General features: G+C 43.0%; 1 protein-coding gene across 2 annotated transcripts in view; it reads left to right on the forward strand.

The window, feature by feature from the left end:
• The window catches only part of gak (cyclin G associated kinase), a 128,905-nt gene that overhangs the window by 15,959 nt on the left and 93,575 nt on the right, over window positions 1-19,371 (forward strand). For both annotated transcript variants that reach the window (XM_067983432.1, XM_067983433.1), the window contains exons 2-5: window positions 3,803-3,864; window positions 9,912-9,971; window positions 17,503-17,617; window positions 17,808-17,950. In XM_067983432.1, coding sequence (XP_067839533.1) covers window positions 3,803-3,864; window positions 9,912-9,971; window positions 17,503-17,617; window positions 17,808-17,950 — 380 coding nt within the window. The remainder of the gene's footprint in view (window positions 1-3,802; window positions 3,865-9,911; window positions 9,972-17,502; window positions 17,618-17,807; window positions 17,951-19,371) is intronic.

Consider the following 19,371-nt stretch of genomic DNA (forward strand, 5'->3'; position numbering starts at 1 on the left):
TGAACCACCCCTGTGACAGTTTTGTCACGGGGAGTAGTTGAGGCAGAGACCATTACTTCTGCTTTCATTGAATGTGTATATGTGCATCTTTAGAAATGTTATTGGCTACTAATAAAATAACTTTTGATTCTAAAATAACTCCTCCAATAACTATGTTGACTTCCAGTTGTTATACATGGGGACTCTGGTCTCTTATGCACCCCCTCTTTCCTTTGATCCACCATTGGTCCTTTCCTAAACCTTCACTTCCCCACCTCCTCTTCTCCTTTGAGACCCTCCTTTAAACCCACCTCTTTGACCAAGCTTGTGCTCAGCCCTCTTAATGTCTCCTTCTTTGGCTTACCTCTGTGATGTGCCTTGGGATGATTTTCTACATTAAAGGCACTACATAAATGCAAGTTGTTGAGAGATAATTCAGAGTTTGCTATCTCCCAAAAAACTAATCTTGGATAAATCTTTTTGTTTACCCTGAAACTGATACAACAGCTCACCATTTGCTTCTATTAGTGATTATTGGGGAATCCTTGAGTCTGTTCTTGTCATTGTCCTTAACCTTTCTCTTGGTTTTTAATTTGCTGCCTATTTGGCCTTCTCACTACCCCCAACCCTGCAGAATAAAATACAATACAGTCAGCTAAAATTGGCTAGATTAACGGAACTATCATTGCTTGTAAACTGGTCTTATTTTGTAACCTGTTTATTATTCATCCCTGAGCAAGAAGTTGTTGGACATCCCACTTTGATGCTTTTTGTTGAGGCCACTCACTAATTGGCTGGAAGAAGGGGCGAGTGATCCTGGCTGGGCCTCCCTCTGGGAGTATGCCAGGCCCCTATTGTGTGGTTCTTTATAACATGGCTGCAATTGATAACTCTCTATGTGGGGCATTATAGTGGCAACTCGGAGTCCTCCTCCTCCCCGGTACAGAGCTTCAATCTAGTACACAGTCATGGCACCTTTTCAAGGTTTTGATTTGTCGCCTTAATTTTATGAGATAAAATAAATGTGACAACCTATCCTTTTTTTAAAAAAAAATTCTCTGTGTCTCCTAATTTTTAAAAAAAGTCAATTTTCTTCCCCACCTTTCCACTTTTTTTTACCGGTGCTGATTGATAACCAGCTGCTTGAAGATAGTAGCCTAAGTGAAACATATATTCTTCGTCGAGGAAACTCCAGCCCTGATACTATGGGAGGGAGAGTATAGAGTACTGTGTGTGAGAGGGAAGAATTACAGGCTGAGTCTGCATCCACCCATCTGGCAGTGTGGCAGTTTTACTTACACACTGTCAGCACTTTCGAAAATGTTTCTATGGTGCTGCTTTTACAAGAAAGTTTGTTGTGTGGTTTTGATTTCCAGGAATCCATTACAATACAACAAAGAAGCAAATTGGTTGAAATTGGACAGTGTGATTTTAGTATTTGAACATGTCGAGGCAATTGTATGAAATTCCTCTGCACACATTTTCAAGAAACATGTTTATCCATTTAAACGAAACTGGTAAATGCCTCAATTAAAATGGCATGCAAAGGCATTTCCTAAAACCTTCATATGCTGATGTTGCATCGTGTCATTTTATCCAAAAAGTGCTTTTCTTGCACTCCTTGGCATTCCTTTAATTTGCTAGTAATTTTGACTAGCAGAAAATGTTTTGAAATTGAGAACATTTTTATTCAGGAAAAGTTTCAATTTATTCCTGTAACGAGTAGAACTTTTTGCCAAAATAACTTCCAGCAGTTTATGTTGGGGGAAAAAAAAGAATGTTTTAACAGGTGGAATATTGAGATCTGCAGGAAAATGTACCCAGATTATATTGTGTTGGTAGACTGTCTTCTTTGCAAAAGTTTTTTTTAAGTTTGTGTGCATAAAATTCTCAGGTCCGTGGTCTTCCCACCCCATGAACCATACAGCACCTTTCACGATCGTAGGACATTGCAGAGCACTTCACAGTTATTGAAGTACTTTTGAAAAGTGATCACTGTTGTAATGTAGGGAAATGCAGCAGCCAATTTGTGCACATCAAAGTTGTACAAACGGCAGTGAAATTAATGACCGGCTAAATTTTTTTTTGCATGATCTTGGTTAAGGAATAAACGTTGGCCAGGACACGAGGAGAACTCTCCAGCTCTTCTTTGCATAGTGTCATGGGGTCTTTTACGTCCAACTGAGAGGGCAGACATCTAATCCGAAAGATGGCATTTTGGACAATTGAACGCCTCAGTACTGCACTGAAGTGTCGATGTAGGTGCTCGAGTCTCTGAAGTGAGGCTTGTACCCACGACTTTCTTACTCAGAAGCAGGAGCATTACCACTGAGCCAAAGTGCCTTTCACGACCTCAGGACGACCCAAAGTGCTTTACAGCCAATGAAGTATTTTTTTGAGATGTGGTCACCGTTGTAATTTAGGAAATGTGTCAGCCAATGTGTGCACAGCAAGATCCCACAAAGAGCAATGCGATAATGACCAGATAATCTCTTTTTTATGATGTTGGTTGAGGGATAAATATTGGTCAGGACACTGGGAGAACTCCCCTGCTTTTCTTTGAATAATGCCACGGGATAGTTTGCATCCACCTAAGAGGGCAGACGAGGCATCGGTTTAATGTCTCATCCGAGGTATGGGGATCTGAAGATTATGAGACTCCAAGATAGTAATGTGAACAGTGATGCCAAAATAAGGAGTGCACGGCATACATAGCAAATTTAATATATTATAAATTTTGGTCTTCATAAGTTTGAAAGGATAAAGTATGTTCCTAGCCACCCTGTAAACTATTACCCCATGATGACCTAATTCTTAAGTGTCTGTGCTACAACTGAGTATAACTTCCCTTCTTGAAAGTCAATGAGATTTACTTATAACAGTTAATTAGTTGATGAATCTGGAAGTGTCCAAAATCAATGACTGTTGTATTTAAACAAGGTAGGATTTTTAAAACTGTACAATATTTAGAAAGTTAAAATGGCAGTGAGTCTGGCAGTGCAACACATTGGTGTAACAGAGTGGTAGGATGCAGGTTTGTTCTGATTTCCTACACAGCAGCTTACAGATCTCAGTGGGCTGTCTGAGCTAGTCGTACATTTCTCTCTATGGGAAGGAGTGAAAATCAGTGAGTGAGAGAATGATCTTGGACTGCTCTTGTTTATCTCACTGTGGCTGGTTACAGAATTATATTGAAATCTTGAGAGTAGTATGTTGGATGTTTTAGCAGGGGATTGGTGCTTGGGGAGGGGGAGAGAATAGGGGTGCGAGGAAACTAAGTTAATGGAGAAAATTAATTGAAATGAAAAAATAATTCAAGTGAGGAGTGACTGGTTGTAATCTCGTCTTGGCATTCTTACACTATTCATACTTCCTTCTTTCATTCAAAATAATTTGAACAACTGAATTTGGATTGCTGATAGTTTTGTGTCAATCAGCTACAGCGATTATGTCACAGTTATCAATCTTTCATCTGCAAACATCAACTGAGCTGCGCAGTTTGACCGTTGATGTTCTCTGATAATATATGTTTACTTCGTTAACAAAAACAAGGAGTGAAAACAAAACTGATTAATCCTAGCAGATGTGAAATGCCTTAAAAAGTGACTACGGCAGTAATCTCATTTTGGGGTTTCAATAACTCTTTGAAACTATTTGTTCTCATGGTTTACTACATCATGATTTACTACATCATCTGAACCCCTCAATGAAATTACAGCCTTTTAATTACCTTGGGTTTCTGTTAGTTGATATACAGGTATATAATCTCCACAGTATGGTATTGATGCATTCTCACTCTAGAAATGTATTTCTGATTTAACAGGTGGATTTGCCTTTGTCTATGAAGCACAGGATCTTGGTAGTGGAAGAGATTATGCTTTAAAGGTGAGTCATACTTTAAGAACTTTGGAACTATTTAAAAAATTGCGTTAAAGGCATTTTTTATCTTCGTGCCAGGTCAGAGACATTTCCATTGCTTCTGCAGTCATTGGCTAGGGTTAAGTGCACTCCAGTGGGTTATTTTTGCCACACTGTGGACATTGCCCCATTCCGAGTCCTATCTAGTTGTGCAGCTTACAACTGAAACAGCTATTCATAAATCGTGGAAAATATCCAAACCCAGACTGGTAAGGGGTTGAGTGTTTCTAGATAAAATAAAAGTATCACATATTGTGGTACAGAGTTTGAGCCACACAAACTAGGAGGATCCCAGGTGGTGTGGTCTGTGCATGAATGTGGAGGTGAGATGAGGATACGATTGGGGGGATTGTATGTCAGATCTTAATCTGCAGCTCAATGTGGGGAGGTTATGCTTATGTGAGTGTAATGTCACTATTGAGTGTGAATAACATTATGTTTGTAACTCAGTAGGATCAAGTACTTAACTCAAAAGGGACATTTAAAAAATCTACCGCTTAGAGCAGGAACACTTAGCCCATGTTGCTAAAATATTTTCTGCAAACCCATGCTGTAGAAAGTTTTTTTTTCTCCTCTTGCTTTTTGCCGACTCCTTCTGCTGCATTAGATTGAACGATCTCCGTGCACTGGCTAAAATGAGCCCCTGTTGGCAATGCAGTTCCTGCCAATCGTGGACCGTATCACTGCTGGTTTCAGGGGATGTGTGTTTGGGGAAGAAATGGAAGGAGAAATGAAAGTGCCAATCAATTTAATTATTCCAATATTCAGTTATAATACTGCTGTAATATATTAAGACAAATTATGAATGTCCTAATGGCGCAGTGGGTGAATGCACCACTCAATGCAGTACTGAATTATACAGTCCAAAAATCCCTTTGTTTTGACCTCCCGTCTATGGTGAAGTAGCTGACCTCAGCTGGGATGGTGGGGTGGGCACTGTACTGTAGTTGGTCTCAGCACCCATTGTTTAGGGAGCTGAAAAATCAGCCAGGATTCGCATTGTATCCATTGACTACTTGCTACAGTGTTTGTCCTTGGTGGGGAGGGAGAGAGAGAACAGAATCTGGCTCCACTTTGATGCCACCTCCCCCCCCCCCCCCCCACCCACCCGCCCGCCCAAGAATGGCCAACACTCTGCTGCATGGATGAAAATTGTTGGGGTTGAAGGGGAGGTAAAGCTTGGTGTAGTACTTTCGGTTCAAAGTTTTCCCCCCATCCAACGTCCACAGCTCTATTTTGGAAACATCATCATCTTTTCTAAATTATCATCAAGCTAGCTACATCATGAATTTGGTCTCCATTCCTCCTTATCCGCTTTGATAACTTCACTTACCCCAGGGTGTTTCCATTCATGGCAGTGGAGAGCTTTCTGAGGCCCAGGAAGAAGATGGTGGTGGGCCGCCTTCTTGAACTGCTGCAGTCCTTGTGATGATAGTGCTCCCACAATATTAGGTAGGGAATTCCAGGATATTAACCCAGTGACAATGAAGGAATGGCGATATATGTCCAAGTCAGGATGGTGTGTGATTTGAAAGTGGTGATGTTGCTATATCTAGTCAGTGGAGATAAGCAATTAAACAGTGCAGAGCTACTTGTACTTTTTATTCATTCATTGGATGTGGGCGTCGCTGGCAAGGCCAGCATTTATTGCCCATCCCTAATTGCCCTTGAGAAGGTGTTGGTGAGCCGCCGCCTTGAACCGCTGCAGTCCATGTGATGAAGGTTGTCCCACAGTGCTGTTAGGTAGGGAGTTCCAGGATTTTGATCTAGCGACGATGAAGGAACGGCGATATATTTCCAAGTTGGGATGGTGTGTGACTTGGAGGGGAACGTGCAGGTGGTGGTGGTTCCCATGCAGCTGCTGCCCTTGTCCTTCTAGGTGGTGGAGGTTGCGGGTTTGGGAGATGCTGTCGAAGAAGCCGAGTTGCTGCAGTGCATCTTGTAGATGGTACACATTACAGCCACAGTGCGCCGGTGGTGGAGGGAGTGAATGTTTAAGATGGTGGATGGGGTAGCAATCAAGCGGGCTTCTTTGTCTTGGATGGTGTTGAACTTCTCGAGTGTTGTTGGAGTTGCACTCATCCAGACAAGTGGAGAGTATTCCATCACACTCCTGACTTGTGCCTTGTAGATGGTGAAAAGGCTTTGGGGAGTCAGGAGGCGAGTCACTCGCCACAGAACATCCAGCCTCTGACCTGCTCTTGTAGCCACAGTATCTATGTAGCTGGTCCAATTAAGTTTCTGGTCAATGGCGACCTCCAGGTTGTTGATGGTGGGGGATTCGGCGATGCTAATGCCGTTGAATGTCAAGGGGAGGTGGTTAGTTCATTGTTGGAGATGGTCATTGCCTGACACTTGTCTGGCATGAATGTTACTTGCCACATATCAGCCCAAGCCTGGATGTTTTCAGGTCCAGTTGCATGCGGACATGGACTGCTTCATTATCTGAGGGGTAGCGAGTGGAACTGAACACTGTGCAATCGTCAGCAAACATCCCCATTTTTGCCTTTATGATGGAGGGACGGTCATTGATGAAGCAGCTGAAGATGGTTGGGCCTAGGACGCTGCCCTGAGAAACTCCTGCAGCAATGTCCTGGGGTTGAGATGATTGGCCTTCAACAACCGCTACCATCTCCCTTTGTGCTGGGTATGACTCCAGCCAATAGAGATCTTTCCCCCTGATTCCCATTGACTTCAATTTTACAAGGGCTCCTTGATGCCACACTGGGCCAAATGCTGCCTTGTTGTCAAGGGCAGTCACTCTCACCTCACCTCTGGAATTCAGCTCTTTTGTCCATGTTTGGACCAAGGCTGTAATGAGGTCTGGAGTCGAGTGGTCCTGGCGGAACCCAAACTGCGCATCGATGAGTAGGTGCCGCTTGATAGCACTGTCGACGACACCTTCCATCATTTTGCTGATGATTGAGAGTAGACTGATGGGGCGGTAATTGGCTGGATTGGATTTGTCCTGCTTTTTGTGGACAGGACATACCTGGGCAATTTTCCACTTTGTCGGATAGTTGGAGCTGTACTGGAACAGCTTGGCTGGAGGCACGGCTAGTTCTGGAGCACAAGTATTCAGCACTACAGCCGGGATGCTGTCGGGGCCCATAGCCTTTGCTGTATCTAGTGCACTCAGCCATTTCTTGATACCACGTGGAGTGATTCATATTGGCTGAAGACTGGCTTCTGTGATGGTGGGGATATCAGGAGGAGGCCGAGATGGATCATCTACTCGGCACTTCTGGCTGAAGATGGTTGCAAACGCTTCAACCTTGTCTATTGCATCCACGTGCTGGGCTCTGCCATCATTGAGGATTGGGATGTTCATGGAGCCTCCTCCTTCCGTTGGTTGTTTAATTGTCCACCACCTTTCATGACTGGCAGGACTGCAGAGCTTTGATCTGATCTGTTGGTTGTGGGATTGCTTAGCTCTGTCTATAGCATGTTGCTTCCGCTGTTTAGCTTGCATGTAGTCCTGTGTTATAGCTTCACCAGGTTGGCATCTCGACTGGGCTTGGTTTGCCTTTGTCGTGTCCAGTGCCTAATGGTGACGGTCCGATGCCGGGTGGTCCATTCGGTTTTATTCTTATGTCTTTTTGTAGCAGGATTGTACAACTGAGTGGCTTCCTAGGCCATTTCAGAGGGCGATTAAGAATCAACCACATTGCTGTGGGTCTGGAGTCACATATAAGCCAGATCTAAAGGGCATTAGTGAATCAGATGGACTTTTACGACAATCCGGTAGTGGTCACCATTACTGATACTAGCTTTTTATTCCAGGTTTTATTTTAATTAACTGAATTTAAATTGCCTAGCTGCCTTGGTGGGATTTGAACTCATGTCTCTGGATTATTAGCCCACGCCTCTGGATTACTAGTCCAGAAACATAACCACTATGCTATTATACCCTTGGATGATCATGTCTAGCTGGACCACATCAAACACTATCAGGACCTGCTGTCCTGTACCAAATCAGCTCACTATTCCAGGATCATCTTGGAATGCAAAGATAACACCCGGCATCTTTTCTCCACTACCAACTGTTTCCATAAAGCCGCCTCCCTTGTCCTCTCCACCCTCACATCCAACAACAAATGCAAGGTGCTCATGGACGTCTTTGTCTCTAAGATTGAGACCATCCGTTCAGCTGCCTCTGCCACGTCCCTTCCTTCCCCTTGCCCACCTAGCACTGACCCCACATCTTTCTCTAGTTTCTCTGCTATTTCCTGTCGTGCCCTCTCTGAGCTCATCTTGCCCATGAGACCCACCTTCTGCTCTCTCGACTCTATTCCCACTAAACTACTGACCACCTAACTTCCCTTTGTGGCCCCCATGACATTGTAAACTGTTACCTTTCCTCAGGTACTTCCTCTTCCCTTTCAAATCCCCCATCATCATGCCCCTTCTCAAAAAAAAAACTGCCCTTGACTCATCTGTCCTTGCAAACTACCATCCATCTCCAATCTCCTTCTCCTCTCCAAAGTCCTTGAACATGTTGTTGACTCCCCAAATCTGTGTCCATCTTTCTCGCAACTCCTTGTTCGTACCTCTCCAATCAGGTTTCTGTCCCTGCCACAGCACTGAAATGTCCCTAATCAAAGCCACAAATTATATCACGTGACCTTGGTGCACAATCCCTCATCCTTCTCAACCTCTCTGCAGCCTTTGACACGATTGACCACACCATCCTTCTCCAATGCCTCTCTTCCGTTGCCCAGCTAAATGGGACTGCCCTTGCCTGGTTCCACTCTTACTTACCCAGTTGTAGCCAGAGAATGCTCTGCAATGCTTTCTCTTCCCACTCCTGGAGTCCCCAAAGGATCTATCCTTGGGTCTCTCCTATTTATCATCTACATGTTGTCCCTCAGTGACATCATCCGAAGACATGACGTCAGGTTCCACATGTTCGCTGACGACTCCCAGCTCTACCACACCATCACCTCTCTTGACTCCTCCACTGCCTCCCTGTTATCAGCCTGTTTGTCCAATATCCAGTCCTGGATGAGCTGCAGTTTCCTCCAATTAAACATTGGGAAGACCAAAGCCATTGTCTTCGGCCCCTGCTGCAAACTCCATCCCCTTGCCACCAATTCCATCCCAACCAGATTGTTCGCAGCCTCGACGTCTTACTTGACCCTGAGCTGATCTTCTAACCCCACATCCTCTCCATCATCAGGACTGCTTGCTTCCACCTTCGTAACATCACCTGCCTCCGCCCCACCTCATCCCATTTGCTGCTGAAACCCTCATCCATGCTTTTGTTACCTCCAGACACGGTTATTCCAATACTCTCCCAGCCCATCTTCCATAAACAGCTTGAGCTCATCCAAACCTCTGCTGCCCGTATCCTAATTCACATCAAGTCCTATTCACCCTTCACCCCTGTGCTCACTGACCTACATTGGCTCCCTGTCCTCCAACGCCTTGAATTTAAAATTCTCATCCTCATGTTCAGATCCCTCCATGGCCTCGCCCTCCCTATCTGTGTAACCTCCTCAAGCCGTACAACCCTCTGAGAACTCCACGTTTCTCCAACTCTTGCCTCTTACCCATCACCCACTCCTTTTGCCCCACCATTGGCAACCGTGCCTTCAGCCTTCTAGGCCTTAGGCTCTGGAATTCCCTCCCAATCCCTCTCTGCCTCTGCACCCCACTTTCCTCCTTTAAGACTCTCCTTAAAACCTACCTTATTGACCAAGCTTTTAGTCACCTCTCCTAATGTCTCCTCCTTTGGCTCAGTGTCAATTTTTGTCTGATTATGCTCCTGTGAAGCATTATATAAACGTAAATTGTTAATGTTAATGTCAATTTAACAAGGGGATACAGATCACATTTTAACAAATTAACTGGTCGCACTATTTTGCTGAACAGGTTATTGGTGTAGTGACTCATGCAAGTCAAGATTTAGTCCACAGGAAATCGATGGTATTTTGGTCTGTTTAGTCAATTCAAAGTCAAGTGTAATTGTGCTTAATTGTTGAATATTCATGTGATCTTATTTTGTGTTGCAGAGACTTCTGTCACACGAGGAAGAGAAGACCAGAGCAATCATTCAAGAAGTTTGCTTTATGGTATCCTTTTCAGTTATTTGAAATTGTGCTGGTTCTAACTTCTTGTTTAAGGAGAAGGCCCTTAAATACCCCTTAGGGAGAGCTGATACTTGTGCTTTCGTGGAACAATAGCTTCCACTTTTAAAAAAAAAATTAAAATATATCTGAAATCTGACTTCTACAAATTTTGCGCCCTTTCCATGGTAAGTGAGGAAACCACATTAATTCACAAAACATTCACTTCAAGATCCCTGCTGCTACTTTTAACTTTGAAAGCTTTCTTCCTCACTGGTTCTCCCCTCCATACCATACACCTGTGTACAAGGGAATAAGTCAAGTAGTTTCTTCTAGGCCACCTGCATTGCTGCCCTTGACTGAACACCAGAAGGTCATGAAAGAAGCCCAGTGGATACTTCCCATTTAGTTGTGGCTCAGTGGTAGCACTCTTGTCTCTGAGTCAGAAGCTCGTAGGTCCAAGCCTCACTCCAGAGACTTGAGTGCATAACCTAGGCTGACTCTTCATTGCAGCACTGAGGGAGCGCTGCACTGCCTGAGGTGCTGTCCTTCGGATGATACATTAAACCAAGGCCCCATCTGCCCTCTCAGATGGATGTAAAATACCCATGGCATTACTTTGAAGAAGAGCAGAGGAGTTCTCCCCAGTGTCCTGGCCAATATTTATCCCTCAACCAACACCACCAAAAACAGCTTATCTGGTCATTTATTTCATCACTATTTGTGGGACCTTGCTGTGTGCAATTTAGCTGCCAAGTTTGCCTATATCACAACAACTTTGGGATATCTTGAGATTGTGAAAAGCATTTTATAAATGCCTTCTTTCTTGCAGTTTCATTCCCCCTCTGGGGAGGTGCTCCACTTCGTGCTTCTCAGCAGCAGCTGCATCATCATTATGCATTAGCAAAGACTCGACAGTGTAAGGGTTTGAACCTGCTCATCGCCGTTCCACAACACTACATGTTTTTTTCCGAAAGAAATAAGGCTATATAAGTTTTTCTCTCATTTTTGCTTTTATGAGTCAAATTGACATGAACACAATCACCATGGCAAGCAAATTTGTGAGAATTGTTCTTGTTTGCAGGTTGTTACCAAGCCCACATATAGTAATGATGTAACCAGTCCTTTTAGATACAGATGTAATGATTATCTTTGTGGTCCATCTGAGGAAATATTATTGTGGTGACTTGTACTTTTTCTCTGCAGTGCAGCCATGCGGTAACCCATACCTCTGTGTGCATGCCAGTGACCAACGTGCCTTTGCCAGTTACAGTCACTCCAGTAGTTAGCCTCATTGTTACATTTTGTTTCCTCCTTCCCCTCTTGTCTCCTTGCAGCCTACGCCACCCCTGACTGGAGGCATCCAGTTTCTCTTCCCATGATGGTGTTGCTCTGCATGGGATGATATGTCTTGGGAGTCTTCAGTTCTCCTTTCCTCCTGTATTCTATTCCCACAACAGCATGGCTGAGATCTGTAACCTGTAAACATTCTACTGTTCAAAACATGCTGTACCTCTTTTTAATATTGATTTTGATCTACATAACCAAATAATTTTCGCTTTCATGGTACCGGTGCAGAAAACAAACTCCTCTTTTCCTGCAATTTGCAGTCAGCTAAAGGACTTGAGTTATATGTGGTACAACAACAACTTGCATTTATATAGCGCCATTAGCATAATAAAACATCCCAAAGTGTTTCACAGTAGCGTTATCAAACAAAATTTGACACCCAGCCACATAAGGAGATATTAGGACAGGCGACCAAAAGCTTGGTAAAAGAGGTAGGTGTTAAGAAGCATCTTAAAGGAGGAGAGAAAGGTAGAGAGACGGAGAGATTTCGGCAGGGATTTCCAGAGCTTGGGACCTTGGCAGCTGAAGGCACAGCCTCCAATGGTGGAGCGATTAAAATCAGGAATGCACAAGAGGCCAGAATTGGAGGAGAGCAGCAACCTTGGAGGGTTGTAGGACTGGAGAAGGTTACAGAGATAGGGAGGGGCGAGGCCATGGAGGGATTTGAAAACAAGGATGAGAATTTTAAAATTGAGGCGTTGCAGGACCGAGAGCCAATGTTGGTCAGCGAGCACAGGGGTGATGGATGAATGGGACTTGTTGTGAGTTAGGATATAGGCAGAGTTGTGGATGAGCTCAAGTTTACGGAGGGCACAAGGTAGGAGGCTGGCCAGGAGAGCATTGGAACATTCGAGTCTAGAGGTAACAAAGGTACAGTATGAGTATTGCTTGGCATTGCATCAAACTGCACTGCAGGTTTCATGCTTTGTTCTGTAAGGTGTCAGCCTTGTGTAGTTTATGTTTGTGAGACTTCGAACAAATATTTCTTGGAAGATGGATTAGTGTTTAACTTGGGACATTAGATTTCCAACCCTGTAACCTCTCAACTGTACTTTATATTTGTAAATAGTGAAGCTTATACATTTTTTCCTCTGGTACATGAATATACTGTATAGCAGCTATGTCATGAAAACCTATCTGCAATCTTTATGATGACTTCATAACATGTCTTACAGCAGTGACATGGAGGGACTTTCTTTAGCATTGCTAAATGTCTGATGAGAAGGTTTTTCTGAGTTTTGAATTGAAAGTGGATACCTTGTCTTTAACAAATACAATAGCACATAGTGTTTAAAATCGAAGGTAAATCTAGAAATTTGTGACACTCTTGTTGAACTTCAATGCTTTTTAAATAGCATTTTTGTTCCAGTTCTTTTGTTATAGTGCTTTGGTTACAAGTAGTCGGAAAAACTTGCTTTTGTAACAGAACCGCTATGAATAGAGGCATTTGTCTCTGGATTTAACAGACTGTGAGTAGAATAAGGATTAGAGCTGTAACTATTCAGGCAAGACTGACTGCTATTCAGTGTATTAAATAACACATTGTAATTTGATGTGGCATGTATTGTTTTTTTTTCATTACGGGCTTGTACAAGTGTTTTATAACTAATACTGTAACTGCCCCTAACAGTGACTGGCTAATGTTGGAGCAGTAGTCTGTGTGGCCATTCAAGTACTGTAAATATGAGGTAACATTAAAGCACCATGAGTTCCCTGCCTTGTTTTTAAATACCTAATTTTGGCTCACTGAATGTAAAAGATTAACTTTGTTTATATACTGTTTCATCTAGGCTATGGAGTGATGTAGCAAGCATTCAGACACTTAGGATTCTAGCGAGAAGCAGTCCATGTAACAATTCCATGCTGCACCTGCATCTAACCAGTCAGAAACCCGTTTCCAAAGTTGTACTGATATCAGCCCAGGCTTCAGGTTACCTGTCTGTTCCAGGCTTCCAAAAGCTCTGATTATCTTAAATTTGTATTTGTAAAATCTCTATAAATGGGAGTTAAGCTAGGCTTCTGGTGTTTGTCATACAGAACCTGCTGGCAGAAACTGAAAAAGCCGACTGACGTTAATTTATCTTTAAAACAGAGAGTGATATTTGTTTAGCTGGAGATGTGTTGAGCTTTCCAAAAGTATCTTATTCCTTTTGCTGTCATAAGAAAACATTTGGAAAGTGGGCAGCAAGAGGAGGGGGGGTGTAGAGAATCATTTTTTTTATTCATTCAAGGGATGTGGGCATCGCTGGCGAGGCCAGCATTTATTGCCCATCCCTAATTGCCCTTGAGAAGGTGGTGGTGAGCCGCCATCTTGAACTGCTGCAGTTCGTGTGATGAAGGTACTCCTACAGTGCTGTTAGGTAGAGAGTTCCAGGATTTTGATCCAGTGATGATGAAGGAACGGCGATATATTTCCAAGTCAGGATGGTGTGTGACTTGGAGGGGAATGTGCAGGTGGTGGTGTTCCCATGCACCTGCTGCCCTTGTCCTTATAGGTGATAGAGGTCACGGGTTTGGGAGGCGCTGTCGAAGAAGCCTTGGCACGTTGCTGCAGTACATCTTGTGGATGGTACACACTGCAGCCATGGTGCGCTAGTGGTGGAGGGAGTGAATGTTTAAGGTGGTGGATGGGATGCCAATCAAGCGGGCTGCTTTGTGCTGGATGGTGTCAAGCTTCTTGAGTGTTGTTGGAGCTGCACTCATCCAGGCAAGTGGAGAGTATTCCATCACACTCCTGACTTGTGCCTTGTAGATGGTGGAAAGGCTTTGGGGAATCAGGAGGTGAGTCACTCGCCACAGAATACCCAGCCTGCTTTTGTAGCCACAGTGGCTGGTCCAGTTAAGTTTCTGGTCAGTGGTAACCTCCAGGATGTTGATGGTGGGGGATTCGGTGATGGTAATGCCGTTGAATGTCAAGGGGAGGTGGTCATTGCCTGGCACTTGTCTGGCGCGAATGTTACTTGCCACTTATCAGCCCAAGCCTGGATGTTGTCCAGGCCTTGCTGTATGCGGGCATAGACTGCTTCATTATCTGAGGGGTTGCAAATGGAACTGAACACTGTGCAATCATCAGCAAACATGCCCACTTCTTATGATGACAGACCTTATGATGAAGGGAAGGTCATTGATGAAGCTGCTGAAGATGGTTGGGCCTAGGACACTGCCCTGAGGAATCATTTCACCTATTAAATTGTGAGCAAGATAAAACTTTGGTCCAGAATTTTCTGGATCACTCTTATACAGAAATTATGCTGGCTTCGTCGCCGATCTTGCCAACAGGAACTGAATGCCGCAATTTCCCACGGAGCCCATATGCCCATGCCGGAACGTAAAAATCGGTGTAAAGCAAGCACAAGTTCTGTGCCTCCAATGCTGTCGCAGCCTTTTGCCTCTGCTGCTCCTCTACCTCTTCCATTAATATGCAGAACAGGGGTATGCTCATTGGGAATGCTATTCCAGCTGTTTTTGGTCCTTCTGAGACCAACAGAACTTTAAGTATAGGCCAGGTCGTGGTAAGAAAAAAAAAATCAAAACTCCAGAAATCTCAGTTAGGCTGAAATCGGGTGACATCGGGACATGCTCCGCTTACTTTTTTTGGGCGTAAATTTATCTTAGCGCAATACTGGTGTGAATGCAGGAAAATCTCATGAACTGGTCTTTTGCACTGGGGGGGGCGTTGTGTATATGAGTGGCAGAGGGTTTCGCCGGTCATTTCTTGGAAATGGCGCAAATGATGGAGCAAATTCATGTCTATCATAGAATGATACAGCACCGAAGGAGGCCATTCAGCCCATCGTGCCTGTGCCGGTTCTTTGAAAGAGCTATCCAATTAGTCCCACTCCCCTGCTTGTTCCCCATAGCCCTGCAAGTTATTCCCCTTCAAGTATTTATCCAATTTCATTTTGAAAGTTATCATTTAATCTGCTTCCACCATCCTTTCAGGCAGTGCATTCCAGATCATCATAACTTGCTGCGCCAAAAAAAATATTTTTCCTCATGTCGCCTCTGGTTCATTTGCCAATTATCTTAAATCTGTATCCTCTGGTTACCGACCCTTTCGCCACTGGAACAGTTTCTCCTTATTTACTTTATCAAAACCCCTCATAATTTTGCACACCTATTAAATCTCCCCTAAACTTCCTCTTCTGTAAGGAGAACAATCCCAGTTTCTCTACTCTCTTCACATAACTGAAGTCCCGCATCCCTGGTATAATTCTGGTAAATCTCCTCTGCACCCTCTCAAAGGCCTTGACTTTCTTCCTAAAGGGTGGTATCTAGAATTGAACACAATACTCCAGCTGAGGCCTAAACAGTGTTTTATAAAGGTTTAGCATGACTTTGTTGCTTTTGTACTCTGTGCCTCTATTTTTAAATGTAAGGAGTCGTACAACACCAGGTTATGACTCCTTACATTTATCCACCCCAGTCCATCACCGGCATTTCCACATCATGGCTTCTATTTTTAAAGCTAAGGATCCCATATGCCTTTTTAACAGCCTTCTCAACTTGTCCTGCCACCTTCAAAGATTTGTATACGTACACCCCCAGGCCTTTCTGTTCCTGCACCTCTTTCAAATTGTACCATTTAGCTTATATTGCTTCTCCTCATTCAGCCTACCAAAATAAATCACTTCACATTTCTCTGCGTTAAATTTCATCTGCTATGTATCTGCCCATTTCTCCTGTCTGTCTATGTCCTCCTGAAGTCTGTTACTGTCCTCCTCACCATTTATTACATTTCCGAGTTTTGTGTCATCTGCAAAATTTGAAATTATGCCCTGTATACCCAAGTCCAGATCATTAATATATATCAAAAATATATATATATGAATGTTGTGGTGTAAAACAGGTGTAAATCATGTACATGCAAATTTCCTTGGGGGAGAAAATGTCGCTACCTCGCTCTTGCACCATAGTTACGCCAATGAGTTCCAGAAAATTCCGGGCCTTTTGTGTTATTGTCACTTTATAAACCCTTCCTCACTCCCCAAACACACATACTGTTCTTTAGCTGATCAGCTTCTAAGCTAATGCTTTTAGGAAATTGCAGTTGCTGCTCTTGAGCCAACACACAGTGGTATGAGAGACTGGTTTAGGGTGACTCACTGTCCAATTTTTATCTAATTTTCCCTCCCTTTCCTCTAGTGAGGAAGTACATAATTTTCCTGGCTTGGGGGCTAGCTATTGTGGCAAATCACAGGAATTAACCTATCTCCTCACTAATCTATTGTTCCACTTGTGCCATCCTTGATGTTCAGTTTTTTTTTACTATGAAAATATTTACTGTTTTTAAAAAAAAAGTCTGGCATTGCCAATTATTTTTTTAAATAATAACTCCCAAAATTCACAGGTTTTAATGACCGTTTTCTTCTATACCCTTTTTCCAATAGATTTTCCATTCTCTGTGGGTTAGGGTTTTCACCACAGTCTACAATAACTGACCTGAAGTGACCAATACAGTTTTGATTAGTTCTGTAAATGGCAGTTGGGAAGGGGGGTGAGTGGGGCTACTGCTCCAAGGCAGGACTGAGATGAACGCTGTATGTGGCTCCTGAACATAGACCTAAGTGATTTGTGAGATTGAATGGGCTGATTGACTTTTCTTTGTTGCTAACTTCACAGTTGCCCTCTTCTCCCCACCCCACCAAACAGGTTGACAGAGGCTCAGAAGCAGTTTACTGTTTCACACTTTAAGTGGGTCAAGGAATAATGAAGAATGAATATTACTCACTGATATATCCTTCCACTTCTGGTTAATCGGTGTGAGTCCTGCACCCCTGTCTCCAGCAATGTTGCTGTAATAAGTGGTTGAGAACTGTCTATTGTTGCTTTTTCCTGTGACTCCTAACAACTGTTAAAACAAATGGTTGCCGTTAGGCTACATTTTGAAAGTATTTTTTGCCTGAACTCTCATTTTCTTGGGACTTTGTGGCAGTATAGGGCACATTCATTGAAGCTCGGAGTGGACACTTGCAAGACAATAGTGTGGGGAGCGCAGCATCACTGAATTTTCCCTTTTATTTGTCATACCTTTCTCATGCACTCCAGTGTGCAAGATGTATTTAAAAGATTAGATGTCCCTTTGATCCAGTGCGGCAGTCTTTATAACTAAAGGTAAAAGGCATTAAACATCGACACACCTTTATAGCTTAATGAAAAATACAGCTCCTTGACCAAGCAACTTCAGAAAAAACTTTCAGGGCATCCGAACATTGTGCAGTTTAGCTCAGCAGCCTCTATAGGGAAAGAAGAATCTGATACTGGACAAGGAGAATACCTTATACTCTCAGAACTATGTGAAGGTAAAGTTCTATACTAGTATGGATAAACATCGATTTTGCTTATTACTTTTTGGATGCCTTTTTTCTGGTTGATATTTAGCCTGACTGGGAAGGAAAAATAAAAATAATCCTTTTTCATTTGTATATATTCACAACCTAACCATTTGATACTACAATAACTGTTAATCCTTGTGCCCCCTTTTGTTTCTAGGCCAGTTGGTAGAGTTTTTGAAGAGGGCTGAAGCAAATAGCCCGCTGCCATGTAATACCGTGCTCAAGATATTTTATCAGACCTGTCGTGGAGTGCAGCATATGCACAAACAGAAACCACCAATTATTCATCGAGATCTCAAAGTAAGGAACAGCTTCTGCACACTTGCCAGTGTCCAAAAAAAAAAGCAAATGTCCTTGGCTCCTGAATAGGATATGATAGTTACATAGAATTAGATAGAATGTGCAGCACAGAAACAGGCCATTCGGCCCAAAAGGTCTATCCCAGTGTTTATGCTCCACACGAGCCTGCACCCACCCCTCTTCATCTCACCCTATCAGCATAACTGTCTATTCTTTTCTCTCATGTGTTTATCTGGCTTCCCCTTAAATGCATCCATGCTATTCGCCTCAACTACTCCTTGTGGTAGTGCATTCCCCATTCTAACCACTCTCTGGGTAAAGAAGTTTCTCCTGCAATCCCTATTGGATTTATTAGTAACTGTCTTATATTTATGGCCCCTAGTTTTGGTCTCCCCACAAGTGGAAACATTTTCTCTACATCTACCCTATCAAACCCTTTCATAATCTTAAAGACCTCTCAGGTCACCGAGAGAACTTTTCTCTGGAGAAAAATGCCCCAGTCTGTTCAATCTTTCCTGATAGATATAACTTATCAGTTCTGGTATCAACCTTGTAAATTTTTTTTGCACCTTTGCTAGTGCCTGTATATCCTTTTTACAATATGGAGATCAGAACTTTGCACAGTACTCCAAATGTGGTCTAACCAAGATTCTTTACAAATTTAACATAACGTCTCTGCTTTTCAATTCTATCCCTCTAGAAATGAGCCCCAGTGCTTAGATTGCTTTTTTTCTTATGGCCTAATTAACCTGCGTCACTACTTTTAGTGATTTGTGTATCTGTACCCCTAGAACCCTTTGCTCCTCGACCCCATTTAGACTCTTATTATCCAAGCAGTATGTGGCCTCCTTATTCTTGATACCAAAACGTAACACCTCACACTTATTCTATATTGAAATTCATTTGCCAATTACACGCCCATTCTGCAAGTTTATTAATATCTTCTTGTATTTTGTCGCAGTCCTCCTCAGCATTAACTATAACTCCCAATTTGGTGTCGTCTGCAAATTTTAAAATTGTGCTTCCGATTCCCGAGTCCAAATTGTTTATGTAAATGATGAACAAGTGGTCCCAGCAGCACCGATCCTTGTGAAACACCTTCCCACCTTTTGCCAGTCTAAATAACTACCCTTAACCCCTACTCTCCGTTTTCTGTTTTGTAGCCAGCTCGCTATCCATTCTGCTACTAGTCCCCTGACTCCACATGCTCTGACGTTAGTCATGAGTCTACTATGCGGTACTTTATCGAAGGCCTTTTGAAAATCCAAATATATTACATCTACTGCATTATCCTTGCCTGCGCTTTCTATTACTTCAAAGAATTCAATAAGGTTGGTCAAGCATGACCTTCCCTTTTGAAATCCGATCTGACTCTTTATTATATTTTCAGTTCTTAAAATTAAGTTGCTTTTTTAAAAAAA

Source organism: Heptranchias perlo, chromosome 4 (assembly GCF_035084215.1).
Source record: "Heptranchias perlo isolate sHepPer1 chromosome 4, sHepPer1.hap1, whole genome shotgun sequence".
Classification (NCBI taxonomy): Eukaryota; Metazoa; Chordata; class Chondrichthyes; order Hexanchiformes; family Hexanchidae; genus Heptranchias; species Heptranchias perlo.